At 38.3% G+C, this 19113-nt stretch overlaps 1 protein-coding gene across 8 annotated transcripts in view; it reads left to right on the top strand.

The window, feature by feature from the left end:
- Positions 1 to 19113, top strand: part of PCDH15 (protocadherin related 15) — a 789625-nt gene that overhangs the window by 711917 nt on the left and 58595 nt on the right. For all 8 annotated transcript variants that reach the window (XM_035008612.1, XM_035008611.1, XM_035008610.1 and 5 more), the window contains 2 exons: positions 6493 to 6708; positions 13767 to 13855. In XM_035008612.1, the coding sequence (XP_034864503.1) occupies positions 6493 to 6708; positions 13767 to 13855 (305 nt within the window). The remainder of the gene's footprint in view (positions 1 to 6492; positions 6709 to 13766; positions 13856 to 19113) is intronic.

The following is a 19113-nucleotide window of genomic DNA, read 5'->3' as shown; positions in this document are numbered from 1 at the left end:
CTAGCTCTCTCCTTCATCATTCCCCAGTCCCCAGTTGACAGTTACATTGGCTCTGGAGGAGGAAGTTCCAGGTGTTGTGGAAGGACAAAACAATGAGAACAATGCGACCAACGTGACATCCATGATGGGGACAGAAGGGACATAAGCCCCGAAGTAAAGAGAACAGAGAGGGTGTTTGTGGAACTGAAAATTCCCTAGTGTCAGAGAAGTCATAATTGAATAAGAAAGTGATGGGAGGTTGTAGTCAGAAATGTATACATTAAAGTTTACACCTCCAGAGATGGAGTGTTTCCTTAGAGGAATATCTCCATAAGTCAGAAGACTGGCGTGCGGTTATGGGATAGAATCGATGCAGCGAGGCATATCAGTTATTCATGCCTAAGAATTTGAAGATGGTCATTGATTGTATCATCTCCAAGAACACTGAAATTCACAGAGGAGGAGAAAGTCGAAGTAGGAGAGGGTACACCAAGAGTCAGATATCCATGGCCTCATTACATAAGTTCAGCAACAAGGAAGGGTAGAACATGTACTACATATAAACACATGGATTTCAGCTGGGGAAAAGGTTTTGCAAGCTTGACTCAGAGATGGTCTGGAAGCAATAAAGTGGAAAAGAAAACAGAAAGAGGAGAACATGCATCTGGAAAAAATTGATTAATGGATTATTTTAAGGAAGTTACAATTTGGGGCACCTGGGTGGCTCAGTCAGTTAAGTGTTTGCCTTAGGTCATGAGCACAGGGTCCTGGGATCCAGTCCCGCATTGGGGTCCCTGCTCAGAGGGGAGTCTGCTTCTCCCTCTCCCTCTGCTGCTTCCCTGCTTATGCTCTCTCTCTCTGTCAAATAAATAAATACAATATTTTTTTAAAAAAGGAAGTTATGGTCTTATGATAATGTGTCTGGAGTAATAAGTTTAAATTAATTTTGCCCTTAAATTTGCATATTTATTGGTAAATATCATTAGATATAAAATTAATTTTTTTATTATGATAAAAATTAAATTGTAATAGCTATAGTATACTTGGCTATATTTCACATATGTACATATATATTTATCTTGAAAATAATGCTTGTTGATCAATATTTTTTTTTTCATTTTACAAGTAAGGAAAGCGGAAAACTCTTGAGTGATTATGTTTTTTTTAAATCACACTCAGTTTTTGAGTACATCTCTAAAACACAACACAAAAAAGTAAATTTAAAATTATTAAAAGTAGGAAATAGGGACACTTGGGTGGCTCAGTCCTTAAGCGTCTGCCTTCGGCTCAGGTCATGATCCAGATTTTATTTACTTATTTGACAGAGAGAGAGACGGCAAGAGAGGGAACACAAGCAGGGGGAGTGGGAGAGACAGAAGCAGACTTCCCGCGGAGCAGGGAGCCCGATGTGGGGCTCGATCCCAGGACCCCGAGATCATGACCTGAGCCGAAGGCAGTCACTTAACCAACTGAGCCACCCAGGGGCTCCAAGTAAATAAAATCTTAAAAAAAAAAAAAAAAAAGCAAATAGGTACAGTACACTCTGTGCTGAAACTCTCACTTTTCACATCTGTAACCAGATTTAAAATTGTGTTCTTAATTTTGTTATCAGTATTTTTGGTGTCTATTTAAATATGTCATGTCTTCATGTACATACCCAACATTGATCAGTCACATCTTTGATATGGGTTTCAGTCTTAATCATGTGTTTGCTGAAAATTGAATAGGTTCAAAGTTGAACTTGAAAATGCTTTAAATTGCTTCTAAGTGGCATGTTTATCATTCACTGTTTAACTTGATATATTCAGCTACCTGTACTTGGGAGAGAGAGGGGAGATTTCAAAGAATGTTGATGATCAGGCAACCATCATCATCGCCTGTTTTCTGAAATGAGATCTTTGAGATTGAAAGAGGATTAGATTAAGTCCATTCAAAGAAATAGAAATTCAAAGTAGAATCATTATTGACATCATACATATGACAGTAGTTTTATATTTTTGGAAAAATATCCAGTAAACATGATGTTTTAAAACCCTGTATCTCATTTTTTGACAATCTGCTCACAATGTACTGTGAAAAATCATAAAAGAAAATACATAGTTCTGAGCTGTACTTGCTAATTCTGTACCCAAACTTGCATTCAATGATTATTTGCTTCAGGAAGGGTCTTGATGCCAGAAGGACCAAGGTCCCAAAATCTGGCTTTGTGTGTGACAGAATTCAAGAGCAAGACATTTAGAGAAAGGGGCAAAGATTTATTAAGTATAGAAATAAGAAAGCGACTTCACAGAGTAGTGGTCTCTCTGAGGTAGGAAAGAATGTTAGGGTTTGAAGCTGAAAGCCAAGAATTCTTGAGACGTCTTTGGTGCAAAAAGGTGGTTTTATTAAAGCACAGGGACAGGACCTGGGGGTAGAAAGAGCTGCACGGGGGTCAAGAGGAGTGGCCCATTATATACTTTCAAGTTGGGAGGGGGTTAGGGATAGCATAAGTCTCTAAGGAATTTTGGAAGCAAGGTTTCTAGGTCCTTGAGCAGGCTAGCTATTGTTGGGAAAAGGTCATTTATTACCATCTAATAAAACCTTAGTCCTGAGACCCTTCAGATGTATATCGGTGGGCCATATGCTTGGGGGATGGTTACCAACATGTATCTTGGGGGGTTTAGAGATAAAGGACGCTTCAAAGGAATTTTTATATGTTAAAGTAGACTTACAGGATCTTGGCAGGGAGGGGGCGGTTTGGGCTAAGCTTGCCTTTTGCTCTTAGCAAAGTGTTAACACTGAGCCTCTGAATCCCTAGAGGAAGATCACTAGGCCTGTTTCAAGGACTTGTTGGTGGGCTGTAGGTAGTAAGGAAATTTAATAATTTGTCTTCTGCCTTTTTTTCCCACATCATCTCCTCCCAGATGGGGGAAGAGGACCCCCGTTTGCCTCTAATGAAGGGTTTTATAAGTTTTTTTAATTAGCTAACCATATAGGGAGGGGCTTACTCTTCAACTTTGGGCTTATTACTTACATTGGACAGTTCATTTTCCCATTGTCTTGGTGATGTGGTTTTGGAATATAGGTGAGGTTCGGAGGGATGAGGTCTGGAGCCAATGGCCAAGAAAGAATTCTTGAGATGTCTTTGGTACAAAATGGTGGTTTTATTAAAGCACAGGAACAGGACCCCTGGGCAGAAAGAACTGCATTGTAAGTGTGAGGAGTGACTGATTCTATACTTGGGAGTTGAGGGAGGTGAGGAAAACGGACGTTTTCAAAAGAAGTTTCATATGCTAAAGAGGACTTACAAGATACCAGAGGCTTTGCCATTGTCAAGTTAAGGTTGTTTTTCTCTCTAGCAAGGCATTAACATAAAGAGAATTGGGAGCATCCTGGAAGAATGTCACAAATGTTCCACCCAGGAGTGGGTTGGCGGGGGGGAGGAGAGGTTGTAGGGCGAGGTTGCAGGGTGTTAGCCTGGCTTTGTCTTTAGCTAGCCTTTTGCTCCCTCATCATTGGGGTTGTGGAATTACCCACAAAGAACAATTTTAAGAACCTTCAGCCTTTGTGGCTTTTACTGCCAGAGGGAGTGGGGTCTGGTGGTATTCCGTGAGTTAGATCTTGTGATTCTTTTTATGACCTGCTTTTTTTTTTTTTTTTCTTTTTTTCTTTATGACCTGACTTTAGGTTAAGGGTCAGCCTAAAACCAAAATGGCTTTAATTAATTCGGTCAACTTGCCCGAGCCTCCCTTCCTTCCTGCCTCAGTGTATTTTATTATTTTTTTTATTATTATTTTTTAAAGATTTTATTTATTTGACAGAGAGAGACACAGCGAGAGAGGGAACACAAGCAGGGGGAGTGGGAGAGGGAGAAGCAGGCTTCCCACCAAGCAGGGAGCCCGATGCGGGGCTCTATCCCAGGGCCCTGGGACCATGACCTGAGCTGAAGGCAGATGCTTAATGACTGGGCCACCCAGGCGCCCATGCCTCAGTGTATATTTAAAATGCACCCTAACCTGTTAAGAATAAAATACAGCTACCTTGTGGTTATCTTAATAAATTAGGAATAGTAGAAATTCCTTGCTTATTGAAATTGAAAGTTCATCAGTAAGAACTGTGCAAAGAAACTTAATGTACCAAGCAGTCACCGTGATTTTATTATAACCGTCATTTCTGGGCGCCTGGGTGGCTCAGTTGGTTAAGCGACTGCCTTCGGCTCAGGTCATGATCCTGGAGTCCCAGGATCGAGTCCTGCATCGGGCTCCCTGCTCGGCAGGGAGTCTGCTTCTCCCTCTCCCACTCCCCGTTTGTGTTCCCTCTCTCGCTGTGTCTTTCTCTGTCAAGTAAATAAATAAAATCTTTAAAAAAAAAAAATCGTCATTTCTTTTCTAAATGTGATTGCATTGTGGTGTGGTGTTTATTTGAAAATACAAAGGTTTGCTTGACTGAGAAAGACAAATACCACATGATTTCAGTCATTTGTAGAACCTAAAAAAACAAAGTAAACAAAAAGCAGAATGAGACCTATAAATACAGAGAACAAACTGACAGTTTCCAGAGCGGAGGGGAGAAGGAGTAGGGCAGATGGGTGAAGGGGAGTGGGAGACAAGGGCTTCTAGTTATGGAATGAAAAAGTCACAGGAATATCGTCAAGGTTACTGCAATAGAACTATATGGTGACGATGGTCGATACACTTGTGAGCACAGAATAACGTATATAGATGTTGAATCACTGTGTTGTACACCTGAAACTAATGTAACATTGTGTGCCAACTATACTCAAATTATAAAAAATTAGAAATTTTTTTGAAAAGCACAGGCCTGGGGGCTCAGTCAGCTAAACGTCTGCCTTCAGCTCAGGTCATGATCTCAGGGTCCTGGTATCCAGTCCCAAGTAGGGCTCCCTGCTCAGCAGGAAGCCTGCTTCTCCCTCTCCCTCTGCCCCTCCCCTTGTTTGTGCTCTCCCTGTCAAATAAATAGGTAAAATCCTTAAAAAAGAAAAAAAAAGGAAAAAAAAAAATCACAGGCCTGCATGTTAGTTGTAAATACTTGGAAGTGGGGAGAAGGGGGTGATGTGGCCAACTGGACTTAGATTCTAGAGTTGGAAAGACCAGTCCTGAAGCATAGAGATAGCTAAGCTGAGAAGATATTTAACTACCAAAGTCTCAAGTTCTTTGCAGGTAAAATAGGGAATAATAATGTATATCTCATGGTTTTATAGTATAGATGAAATAAAATGATTTAAAATGCCTGTAAAAATTTAAAAATACAAAGATTTAGAATCTCACAACACATAATTGAGTAAAAGAATTCAGAGAGAAAGGAGAATGTATGGTGTGATCCCATCAACATAAAGTTAAAAAATAGGCATAACTAGGGATGCCTGGGTGGCTGTTGGTTAAGTGTCTGCCTTCTGCTCAGGTCATGATCCTGGAGTCCCGGGATAGAGCCCTGCATCCAGAGTCTGCTTCTTCCTCCGACCCTCACCCCACTCGTGTTCTCTCTCTCACTCTTTCTCAAATAAATAAAATCTTTAAAAAAATGCTTGATACATGATACTTATAATATCTTTGGTAAAAATAAGAATAACCAAACAATGAAAATAATAATATAAAACTTACATATCTAGTATCATGAATAAGGTGTATGTAGCCTTGTATAAATTCACTGAGACTCTCCTGCTTATCATTCCTGTTCCAAATATTCCATTATGAAATAATTCTCAAACTGGCATTCTAAAAATTCTCTGAAGTAGAAGCCATAGAGCCAGGCTAATAGATTATACACCCAGCTTCATTAAAAAAATAAATAAAAAATAAAAAAACAAAAACAAAAAAACCACCACCAACATTCTAAACAACTATTTCCCTATTTAAATGCTTCAATGTTAAGAAACCTTAAATGTAGATCATAAGTACCTAAAACTAGGAACAAATCTGGCTAATTGGGATATAGAATGATTAAAAAGGAACCTGGATTAGTGTTCTAACCTTCTCTAATTATGATATGGCATTAACTAATTAGGATCTCTTTATACAGCTCTAGAGTTACTGGCTAAGAGCTCTTAACTTTTCTCTCACTGTCATTTGAGATCTTTTCGTGCATTATTTTATTTTTTCCCCTTCTGGAAATAGGTTAGATCAAAACGACTATCACATGCTTTGCCTGTTACACAAGACAATGGCTAGGTAAACAGTCAGTCCCATCCTTAAACCAATTTGGATCACAGCCCAGAGTTGAACCCATTAGACATGCCAATCAAAACACTTAATTCACCAGGCTGGACTGGGTTATAACAGAGTCTGTGTCCTTCCTATTCACAGTTGGGTAGTTATTATCATTCTAATAACAACCACTCATCCCTGTGGACACAAAGCCTGTTAATCTACATAATGATACCCAGAACAATAGACTTATAGGAGGGTTGTATTGTGTTACTACGAAAGAACATCAGTCTACAAACAGAAATAAGCCCTTGAATATAGGTTGTTTTTTTTCCTGCTTATTTATACCCTGTGTTTTTTTCCCTCCTAGGCTACTGACAAAGATACTGGCAATTACAGTGCCATGGCTTACCGACTCATCATTCCACCCATTAAAGAGGGAAAAGAAGGATTTGTGGTGGAAACGTATACGGGGCTCATCAAAACTGCTATGCTCTTCCACAACATGAGAAGGTCCTACTTCAAATTCCAAGTCATCGCAACTGACAACTATGGGCAGGGACTGAGTGGCAAAGCGGATGTTCTGGTAAGTAGATAGACATCCGGATTAGGGGAGGCACGTGCACCTGCTAGTCTGTGGCCAGTGTTTCCAACTCACGGAACTTTTACATTTATTCGAAATAGGTTTTCTAAAACATAAATGTGATTACTTTCCATCCAGATTGTTAGTAGCCACTGGTTTGGGATATGAAAGGTATAGCTTTAAGGCTGTGTATTTTTTGACATTTGGGAAATACATCATAATATGTTTTCATATATGGCTGCGACAACATTTCCACAAGTGTTGGATTTCCATTTGGTCTGTAGATTGCATTTTTTTTTAAAGATTTTATTTATTTATTTGATAGAGATAGCCACAGCAGGAACACAAGCCGGGGGAGTGAGAGAGGGAGAAGCAGGCTTCCCACCGAGCAAGGAGACCGATGTGGGGCTCGATCCCAGGACCCTGGGATCATGACCTGAGCTGAAGGCAGATGCTTAATGACTGAGCCACCCAGGTGCCCCTGTAGATTGCATTTTTAGTATAGAATTGGCTGGAGCCAGTTTTAAAATGCTTCGCCATATGCTGTAGAAATTAAAATGGATGGAATTTTTATTACTGTTTAAATTCCTTTCAGACCTTTTGTAATTAAGAAAATGAAAGGAAATGTTTTGGAGCAAATTTATGTTCCAATAGATGTAATTTCCTTCTTTTACCAAGATCCCCAGTGATGGCATCGATGATCCTTGACTCAGTTATATTTGGCTTCAGTCGAGAATACCACTTTCCTCTTCTTTGTGTGAGGTGGCACACAATCTCCCTGGTAGAGTATTCCCAAGGGCAGTTTGATATTACTGTTTGTTCAAAATATTCAACACCAATGCTTCTGTACTATGGAATTTCTGCCAACTTGGAAGCGTGGATTGTTTGGACTTTGATGAATCTAGTAAACATTATAATTTATAATTATTACTGGAAATACTTGTCACAGGAAGACAGAATCAAGTATAATTTTTCTTTTGCTGTTTACATCTTATTAGGTCTTCATTTTCACAGCTCCCTGCAGTTCTCTGAACGAGTTTAACCTTCTCATATATGTAGACATCACAGATCACATTTTTCTGCTAAATCATGAAGACCAACCACCATGACTGTGGTGGGCATGAAGGCCAGGATGTCCTCAGTTAGAGCCAGAAAGCTGCACTAGAATAAACAAAGGCTGATCTAAGCCAAGAAGCTTTTGACAGAAGACTTTAAAGTTGACATAAGTCTTTAATCGAGTTAAGATCTATAAACCTGATGTCCATAATGTTGCTATTTCCCTTCCTGTTATTTCAGGACTACACAATGCGGTGCCGTCAGGATAGACAGCAAAGTCACTACACTAAGGATAATTAAAATACTACAATAACAGGGACACCTGGGTGGCTCAGTTGGTTAAACGTCTGCCTTTGGCTCAGGTCATGATCTCAGGGTCCTGGGATGGAGCCCTGCATTGGGCCCCAGCTCAGCGGGAAGCCTGCTTCTCCCCCTGCTTCTCCCCACTGTTCATGCTCGTTCACTCTCTCTCAAATAAATAAATAAAATCTTAAAAAGAAATACCACAATAACATAGGTAAGATATAACTATATAAATTATCTATGTAGTATGTACATGAGCAATGTGAAGTTTATGGGTTTCTCATTTGGATTCTGTAAACTGTTGTGTGGAAATTTAAAAGTATACCTTTAAAATTACCCAAAATAGGGGCGCCTGGGTGGCTCAGTTGGTTAAGCGACTGCCTTCGGCTCAGGTCATGATCCTGGAGTCCCGGGATCGAGTCCCACATCGGGCTCCCTGCTCGGTAGAGAGTCTGCTTCTCCCTCTGACCCTCCTTCCTCTCATGTTCTCTGTCTCTCATTGTCTCTCTCGCAAATAAATAAAATCTCAAGAAAAAAAAAAATTTAAAATTACCCAAAATAAATGTAGGAAGAGTTATTTCAAGGTAATCATAATGTGATATATTTATAAACCATTTATACACACACACACACACACACATACATATATGGAAAACTTCCCAGCAAAACAATCTTTATGGTAAGTCAAGAGAAGGGAGATGTGGAGAGAAATAAGACTTTGATGTAGAGGTTCTTTCTGAGAAGTTAAGTCATTGCAGAAGATGACCTTCTGAAGTCAGAAGGCCTTCAATGACCTCATTTCTACTATCTTCCATCTAACTCATTCAGACCCAGTAATATTGGCCAATTTGCTGATTTCCAAACAGCCAGACATGTCCTCACTTTAGAGATTTTGCAGTACTGCTGTCTAGAATGTTCTTTCCCCAGATGCGTTCATGACTAGCTCCCTCATCTCATCCAAGTATTTGCAAGGATGTATTTCACAGGGAAGCCCACTCCGACCATCCAGTTTAGCATTGCATCCCTACCGTGTCACTTCCACCTCTTTACTACTTGCTCTTTACAGTGGACTTACCATATTCATGTTCGTATTTTCCCATGAAAACTCCGTGACGAGAGTTTTTTGTTTTATTTTATTCCCTGAGGTATCTCAAGTGCCCAGAATAATTCCTGACATACAGCGGGCACTCAATGCCTATTCAGTGGATGAATGGCCTCTCTCTTACAGTGTAGGTTAGCGGCTCTCGACGTGTGGACCATGGAACACTGAGGATCCCCCAAATCATTTCAGGGTTCAGTAGGGTCAGACCTTTTTTAGTGAGAATGTTAGGGCATTGTTTGACTTTTTACGATACTGTATTTGAATCATTGTATCCTTCATAGCCATACACAAAGAGAAAGGGGGGGGAAAAAGCCTGAAGACTGCCCTCACTCATAAGCAGTAAAACTTATTAGTTTTAACAAATCTCCACTCTTGACTAAACACGTTTTCAATATTTTCTGAAATGAAATGGGAAGTATGCAAAAAGCATTTCTGCTGTGAAAGGAAGTATAATGGTAGTCTCAAGGAAAAGCTCTGTGAAAGCTGAATTTGCTGGTTTTTTTTTTTTTAAGGAATAGCTTTTTATTTGAAAAAAATGAGATAAAATATGGTTATTTAAACTTGAATATTTGCTAGACATTTACACAAAAATGAACAAAGTGAGACAGCCAATTTAAGGAAAACAACTGACAGTATTTGCTGCTAATGATAACATCTAAAAGCACAAAGTAGAATATTGGAAACTTGTATGCACTCACCACTGTGATCTTGACAGCTTCCCATTATTTAAAGACCATGAGATCAGTGGTCATTGTAAAGAATGTGATTTTTTTCTTGATATTGTATAATGTAATGTGTCAGTATTTGACAAATCTGTGTTATTCAATGAACCAATATTTTTCAAATGACCAATGCATGATGTGAAAACATCACTGTGGGTAAAGACCCATTCAAAGTGCAAGACAGAGAAATGGGTTTTAACGTAATTAAACCCAATTTTCAATTTCATATCAAAATTAATCTCCGACTCCTGCTTGAGTTTGGGTGTGGTATCAAAGACTGTACAGAGCTATCTAAAAAAGATTATTAAGCTGTTCTTCCTTTTCAAGAGAAGTGAGATTGCACCAGAGGCCGGTCAGGAGAGACAGTGACCAGTCTAAGCAAGAGATGGTGAGAGTGTCTAGAACTTTGCCGCCCAGAGTGTGAGTTATTTGTCCTCTGTGGCTACTGAGCACTTGCTTTTGTGACTTTGTCACACTGAGATGTATCATAAGCATAAAATGCACACTGGGTTTCAAAGACTTGGTATAAAAAAATGCAAAATGTCTCCTTAATAAGTAGTTTGGTATTTATTTGTGAGAATGATAATATATTAATATATTGGGTTAAGTGTATTATTAAATGACCTTGACTATTTTTTTTATCTTTCTATTGTGGATACCAGAACATTTAAAATTACGTGTCTGGCATGTATGTGTGGCTTACATTAATTTTTTTATTGGACAGCACTGTCTAAACTATGTGGGAATGAGTGGAAAGGAAGAAAAAAGGAAAGCTAAGAAATTTATGAAGAAGGATTGAAAGGACTTAGAAATAATAGAATATGTAAAATAGGAAGCTCTCTGGTTTTAGAACGTTGTGCTTCACAAATGTTACTTTTCCTTCTTTAGACTGTCGCTTGTCCCTTTGATCCGTTACAGAGATTGATCCCCAAATCATAGAAATATGTTTTTAAAAAGTCTTTATAAGTAGAATTTTATAAGCACAATTGTTATGGTTGGTATAATAAACTGATGTGTAGTTACAGAAATATTTGCATAAAGATTGTATTAGAAAAGTAACAAAATCTAGGAATCTTAAACATTTAAATACCTTTATTATAGATGATAGATGAAGCCAAGATTCAGGAATGTAGCATTTCTTTGAAAGATCAAAATTTAAACTATATTAGCTTATTTTCTTGGTCGGCATAGTGAAAAATGTATGTGTTCTCCATAAATCATAATTATACTTTAAGGAGATTTAAAACTTCTAAAATAACTATTTATAGGTTCGTCTGAGACAAATACTTTTGGAGTTACATGCAATCTGAATTTTGTTACTTTATCAGAATTATAACTACATTATTTTTTATCTTAATACAAAAGTATGTGTTCAAAAGTTAAGATCAAAAAATCTTTTTGGTAAATTGTAAGCTTAATATGTATATATTCTGGAGGAAGTTAAATCTTTTTTTTTAAGATTTTATTTATTTATTGGACAGAGAGAGAGCACAAGCAGAGGGGAGAGGGAGACTCCCTGCTGAGCAGGTAGCCTAACACTTGGGCTCAATCCCAGGACCTTGGGATCATGACCTAAGCCAAGGCAGATGCTTAACTGATTGAACCACCCAAGCGCCCCTGGAGGATCTTAAATCTTAATTCATTTTGTTAGTTCAGTCAGAATTTAACCCCAAAACTCATTAGCAAATTAAAAATTCCCTTGAGTAAGTACTTTATCCTTCTGTATAAAGAGAAATTACCAGCTGTCCTTAAAAGGCAAATGATAGAGTTATTACTATTGTCAAGGCAAAATTTTGTTCCCAAATAGAGTCCCTAGCACATGAATTGATTTTTTTCCGAAAGATTACTTGTAAATGAGCTTCTGAAAGTTCAAAACATAATTATAGGAAAGGAAATCCTACCACTTCCCTGCACCCGCATATAACATTCTAGTTTTTTGTTGCCCTACAACTACTAAGAATCTAACACTCATACATAATAGAGCCCTGGGTGGTGTTTGTCATGGTAGGCTGATTTTGTAACACAAAATTCCAAAACATTTCAGGGGCTTAACCTAACAAATTTTATTTTTCTCTCTTGGGCCACACCAAGAGTGTACATGGTTGGTTGGTATTCTTGACAGCATTCCAGAAAATGGAGATTTAGGGACTCAAGCTCCTTCCACCTTTTGTCTTTGACCTTCTTTAGAGTTTCTTTATTCAGACTGAGACTGTGAAAGAAAGGGAACCCATAAAAAAAGACAAAGTTACTCAAAAAGTGTGTTAATCCCTTTTTCTAATGAAGTCAGTTTTGTTTTGTTTTGTTTTGTTTTGTTTTGTTTTGTTGTGGTAAAGCCACAATCAGGAACCATGCCCATGTTTGTGGGAAATTTGGACATACGGTCCCAGTTGCCGATAATGAGTTAGCGGTACAGGATTGGAACTGCTGGTGTGAACTGTTTGCTCATAGGTGGTAATCACACCCCTGACTTAATATAGTCTGTACACATGAATTATGAGACTTACACATGGTTTGAAAGATTTCCACTTAGTTGAGATATTTCATATAATATTTTGGATTTCTTCTCTTGAAAAATAGAAAGATCCAGCAAATCTGGACCTTTTCTCCCACATGGCAATATTCATTAGGGATAAAAAACCTCTTTATTAGTTTTCTTATTTAAAAAGTGGAATGGGGGTCTCCTGGGTGGCTCAGTCAGTCGAACATCCAACTGTTGATTTCAGCTCAGGTCATAATCTCAGGGTCATGGGATGGAGCCTTTGCATCAGGCTCCTTGCTCAGTGTGGAGTCTGCTTGAGATTCTCTCCCTCTCCCTATGCCCGTCTTCTGCTTACTCGCTCTCTCTTTCTAAAATAAGTAAGTGAATCTTCAAATAAATAAATAAAAATAAAAAGTGGAATGATAGTCATAACTACCTGATATGGTCATATTTGGAATTAAATGAGTGAAAACCTATGGAGTATTGTGGGAAAACAGTAAATGATTGGTCATACACACTATCTATTACATAAATACTGCTTTTTTAATTTTTCTAAATAAGATCGCAGAAGGAATTCCATAAATGTTAGCAGAATAGAAATGATTTGTAAAAAGCTGCTACATTAGCTCATTTTAGTCCCATACGTAAATATGTATATATCTGTCTCTTTATTCCCACAAACATGGAATTGGCTCAAGCGGACACGAAGACTATATATGACGATCTCATAGAATGAATTATTTGAGCCGGTCGTATCTCAGCTTCTTAGTCACACTGGATAAGTGATCTCTCGAGATTTGTAAAACCTGTGTTTTCCATTATCCTGAGTGTTCTTCAATAACCCAATTAGAAAAATAAACACATCTTCTTTCATACCTTAGAAAATGACCAACAAAACAAACACAAACCAACCACACTGGACGTCCAAGTAAGTTAGACTTACTTCTAAGTAAATAGTGATAGTGCATCAGTCTCCACCTGCCCTAACATCTAGTGGTGCTTGTGTACCTGAAGATACCATTCATTCCTGCATTACAAATGGGAAACCACTGGTTCCACGCGTCCATGTACAGTAGGGAAGTAATGGAAGCATTGTGTTTTGGTTATAGAAGTGCTGGGGAGAAATCAGAGAGGGAGAAGAACCATGAGAGACTCTGGACCCAGGGAAACAAGCTGAGGGTTTCAGAGGGGAGGGGGCTGGGGAGAGGGGGTAGCCGGTTGATGGGTATTAAGGAGGGCACGTGATATGATGAGAGCACTGGGTGTTACATGCAACTGGTGAATCATTGAACACTATATCAAAAACTAATGATGTACTATACAGTGGCTAACTGAACAAAATTTAAAAAAGAAAAAAGTGCTGGTGAGTTCTGAACAGGCTCTGGTTTCCTCCCTGCAGGTTTCTGTGGTCAATCAGCTGGACATGCAGGTCATTGTTTCCAACGTGCCCCCAACTCTGGTGGAAAAGAAGATAGAAGATCTCACAGAGTAATGGATTTTTGTTTACTTACATATTTATTTTCAGTTGGCTATAATTTTATTGAATGAGGTCCTTTTAATCATTACAGGGTTCAGATTGAACATATATTATAAAATACCATCTTAATAATTCAGGTTACCCTTTTCCTGAAACAGATAGCTTCATCTAATGTACGCCGAGCTTCTGAGAGTGCCTGCGAATAGGTATGGAAATGAGATGTGATAAGATCTTACTCAGGATGCTTTGACTGATGCATCAACATAACCTCAAAACACTGCATATAAGAAACAAATCCTAACATTCATTATTAGAGCATATATCTTGATTTTGTGGCCCTAAATTATTCAAAAACCTCATCTCAGTGATCCAGCTAGTCCAGGGAATGCTATTTCTCAAAGTGATGTATCTAGGTGGCTCACACTTATTCTTTCAAAAACCCTGAAGACTAATTTTAAACAATACATATTTGGATTCTTCTAGAATAAATGCCACATTGTACCTTTTGATCGCTGTACACTGAACACGTCACTTTTGACTCAGAAAAAGTTGTGACTATTTTTGTGAAGCTGCAGTTCTCTAATAATATTCTGAATGCTATCGAGGATTATTACAATGCCTTTCTAGTTCACTCTGAGCGACCCAAACCTAGCCTGACGTCATTTCATAATTTTCATATGGGCACATACTTGTTATTCTGTGTCTTCCCTTGAGTTCAGGCTGACAGATGTCAATTATCACTGCTTCTCTCTAGCAAAGTATCCCTCACTTCCAAGTTGCCAGAAGAAGCTTCAGATAACAGCTAAACTTTCTGTAATTATGTGTCAAATACAGTAGGAAAAGCACAGATGGAATTCTGAGTGCTTCTCCGATAATGAAAACATGTGTGCTCTGTAACAATTATTTCTTACAGTTTCACAAACTTAACTTTTGCGTGTCATGTACAATGTCCTATAGAGAAGGTGATTCTCAGTGTGCTCAACGTGTATGCTTGGAATATCAGTCATGCAGTGTCGGATTTACTTCTGCAAAAGGGGTTTATACACATTTAGCCTTTGTGAAAATAATAGCTGATTACACATGAGAAAATCCGGAATCATGCCTCTCTCTTAGCTGCTTTCATGTTCTCTATGGAAGCAGGCTTTCTCTGATTGTACCATCCAGAAGATGGTAGAACCATCTTCAACCTCTAGCCCTTCATTATGCTTTATTTTTCTTCAGAGAAAAATAAATACTATTTTCATTGCATGTCAATTTCCCATCAAAGCATAAGCCCCGTGAGGATAGGAAACCTATCTTCCATTACTATAATTCCAGGCATATAGTGGGCACCCGATGCATATTATTGAATGAAAATTTTATACAAGCAAAATCATGATTCCTCTTTCTCATAGTGAGACATCATTTATTAACACTGAAAAGAAAATGACAAGAAAGAAGTATAACTTCATAGCAGTTTATAGTATTTTTTTTTTTCCCCTTAAATGGCAATGAAGATCCGAATGAGAAAAACCAGGCACCTTTCAAGTCTTGAGAGAAAAGTATTCCTGTGAAAGGAGCTTAGAGTTCTGTAACATTGGTTTAGAAACACGAGCTGGGGCAAATCAGTTCACCCTCCCCAGACTGCCTCACCATTTCTAGTCATCTGTTCACAGAAACTAATAAAGCTAATATCATGGGGTTGCTGGCTAGAACTAAACAATATCGGCCATGTAGGCCAATGGGGATTGTGACTCTTCCAGGGATAACAGATATTCTAAGAAATGAGGTTAGTGACCCACTCAGGAGGGTAAAGACAGAGTCCCCAGTTTTTCCATTCTTTCCAAAGAAGGTTGTTTAGTATGGAGCTCAGATGATGGATTCAAACAGAAGTTTGAATCTTATTGTAGCCCTGTGACCTTCAGGCAGGAGATTTCACACGTAGGGCTACGCCTCCTCATCTTGAAAATTGGAACAAGAAGGCCAATCCTCTATTGCTTTTTTGGTTTTTTTTTTTTTTTTTTTTTTTAAGATGTTATTTATTTGAGAGAGAGGGAGGGAGAGAGTGCATGTGCACACAAGTGAGGGGAGGGGCAGATGGAGAGGAGGAAGCAGACTCCCTGCACAGCAGGGAGCCCAGTGGAGAAGATCCCAGGATGCTGAGATCATGACCTGAGCTGAAGGCAGACACTTAACTAACTGACCCATCCAGGCGCCCCATGTTGCTTTTTTGAAAGAATTAAATAGAAATTTGCTTGTGCAGTAAGCATAGCGGCACATGCCTGATTCCTTATTGTAGATTTTTAAAAATCTGTGTTAAATTAGAGATTCTTAAGCATAAAAATTTCTGATCCCTTTGAAAAATAGACTTCATTTTTTATTTTATTTTATTATTTTTTTTAAATGTTGCCATATTTTTTTTTAAGACTTCATTTTTTAGAGTAACTTTATATTCACAGCAAAATGAAGCAGAAGAATTCCCATATGCCCCCTTCCCCCACACACATGGCTTCGCTCCCTATCAACATCTCTCACCAGACTGGTACATTTGTTACAACCAGCAAACCTACACCGGCACATCAGAATCACCCCAAATTCATAGTTGACACAGGTTTACTCTCGGTGGCGTACATTCTGTGGGGTGAAACTAAAGTGTAATGACATCTGTCTATCACGGTAGTATCAATACAGAATGGATCCACTGCTCTAAAATCCTCTGTCTGCACCCCCTTTCCATTCTTCCCCTGGCAACCACTGATCTTTTACTGGCTCCATAGGTTTGCCTTTTCCAGAACGTCATGTGGCTGGAATCATGTGGTGCGTAGATTTTCTGATCCCTTTCTGAGCGCTGCTAGTGGTAGTGATAAGGACTGTTAGATCTGATTCGGCTCGAGTCAGCGCCAAACACTCCCTGAGCATCCGGGGGAAGAGTGGAGATACATACCGAACCGCGTAGACAACGGAATGATGGTTACAGGAATCTGAGAAGTATAAATAAGCAATTCTTCTATCTGGAGAGGATAATGCTTTACATCAGGACTTGGCAAGTTAAAGCACACAGGCGACATTCAGCCTATTATCTCTTTTTGGAAATAAGTTTTACTTACACAAGGATTGTCGTGAAAATCAGTAACTTAAAAATATTGTTTTTTTTTTAAATTTTAAGTTACTGTTAATATTTAAAAATTATAATGGAAAGAAATAATGTAGTAAAACAATTTAAATAGCATAAACATTATAAAAATGTTTTAAAATGTTATTAGTCTATTAAATTAATATTTATAAGATTCATATCTGTCCCTCTATAGATAGTGTCCTGACCCACAACCCCCAGCTCTAAGTAAGGAGAGGGTAAGAATTATCAAATAATGTAAGGATGTTAAATAAACATAGGAGTTCATTGCCCCAGTGGCCAGGCTCACCAGCTCACACATTTCCTGTAGACATTCTCTGATCACAAGTCACACCATCACTAAAGCCATTTTCTATATCTCCCACGAGACATCCTCACCCTATAAGTGGGAAAACTTGAATTCCATACGATCATCACTTTTATTTCTTCCTTTAGGCAGACTCATAAATGAGGCCAGATCATAATCCATAGTTTTCTCGGTAAGCATGAAATCAGTGCAAACTGGGAGGGTTGATAAAAGAAAAATGTAATGACCGAAGACATTCATTTCATGACGGGGAAGGTTTTGCAGAGGGCGGACAGTATCCTTTGATGGCAAAGAACACAATGCCTTGAAAATAGAAAGCTCCTTTAAAGGGGCATTGCCACAGTGATGGGAATGATCATTCCTCACTCCCCTGAAACTGACGTAAATGCTGTAATGAAAATTGTTTTATGACTTTTGTCATTTGGAGCTTATAGAATTAACCAATGCTCCTTTCTGGTGAAACACATTTCTTTTAAATTTTATTAATGTATTCAGCAAATTCCAGTGAGAATCTGGGCCCACAAGTGGCCTTTCGTGTTTGTGTTCTGAAGTATTTTAGGTGGAATTTATGATTTCTCTCTTCGTGGGCCCTGTGTTTCTCTTACAAATTTTGCAAATAAGCAGTGGGATAAATGGCTGGGAGGATAAGGGTACAGAAACTCAACTTACCAGCAAAGCCGTGGCAAGGGTGTCTCCAGAGGAAGGTAGGAGACGTTTGCATCTGTGTCTCCATTCTCCTCTACTTCACCATGGAGCCCAAAGAAGCAAAAGAAGCTTGGGATTCTAAGATTTAAATCTTGAAGAATTGGCAGAAATGGCATTTTTGAAAAGTATACATGAAGGAGTTTTTAGCAGTCCTACCTTACAGCAGGAATTAGAATCGATCATCAAGGTCATGGAGTTGCTCAAACACTTCTCTTACTTTAAATACAATATGGAAATTCAGTGATAGTAGGACTTTACTGAAGTAGGTATTGATTGGTGGAGAAGGACCCATCTCCATTAAATATTGATACAGCATCTGAAATGTGCCTGCATAACTAACTGATGGATTAAGGTTACAAAACATACTTCAGAAATCAGGCCAGGATACATATTTCTAGGAGGAGAATTGTGAAGTCTCTTGGGAAGAGAACTATGAAATGGTAAACAATAAATACTAGCACTTATATTTTCTTAAATCAGTGGAATAAAGACTGGTCTTGAGGGGAAAGGTCAGATGGAAAGGTAAATCAATAAACACCTTAGCTTTGATCATTCTTACCCTCTCCTTACTCAGAGCTGGGGGTGGGCAGTCAGGACACCACCTCTAAAGGGACAGATATGAATCTTATAAATACTAATGTTAATAGACTAATAATACATTTTAAAACAATTTTTATAATGTCTATAATGTTATTTAAGTTGTTTTAGTACATTATTTCTATTATAATTTTTAAATGTTAACAGTAATTTAAAATTTTAAAATAATACTTTTAAATTACTGATTTTAATGACAATACTTATGTAACTAAAAGTTTATCTCCAAAAAAAGAAAATAGCCTGAATTGAGCCCTGTGTGTTTTAACTTGCCAAGTCCTAATTTAGAGTGTTCTATTCTCCAAATAGGAAAAAAAAAAAAAAAAAAAAAAAAAAAAAAGCTTATTTATTCTATTCAGATTCCTATACAAAAACACTTTGGGGAAAATCTCATGTAAAATTCCTAAGTGAAGTATTAGCTTTCCCCCTAACCAGGAAGCCAGTTCCCTTTGAGTTCAGAGGACCCCAGGCTCAAGTCCCTGGCCCATCAGGGAGCAGCTGGGAGGTGTCAGGCTTGTCAATTAAACTTTTTAAGTCCTAATATCCACATG

This window comes from Mirounga leonina, unplaced genomic scaffold, assembly GCF_011800145.1.
Source record: "Mirounga leonina isolate KUSES-001 unplaced genomic scaffold, KU_Mleo_1.0 Mir_152, whole genome shotgun sequence".
NCBI lineage: Eukaryota > Metazoa > Chordata > Mammalia > Carnivora > Phocidae > Mirounga > Mirounga leonina.
The sequence above is the reverse complement of the archived record's forward strand: the minus strand, read 5'-3'. Positions and strand labels throughout refer to the sequence as shown.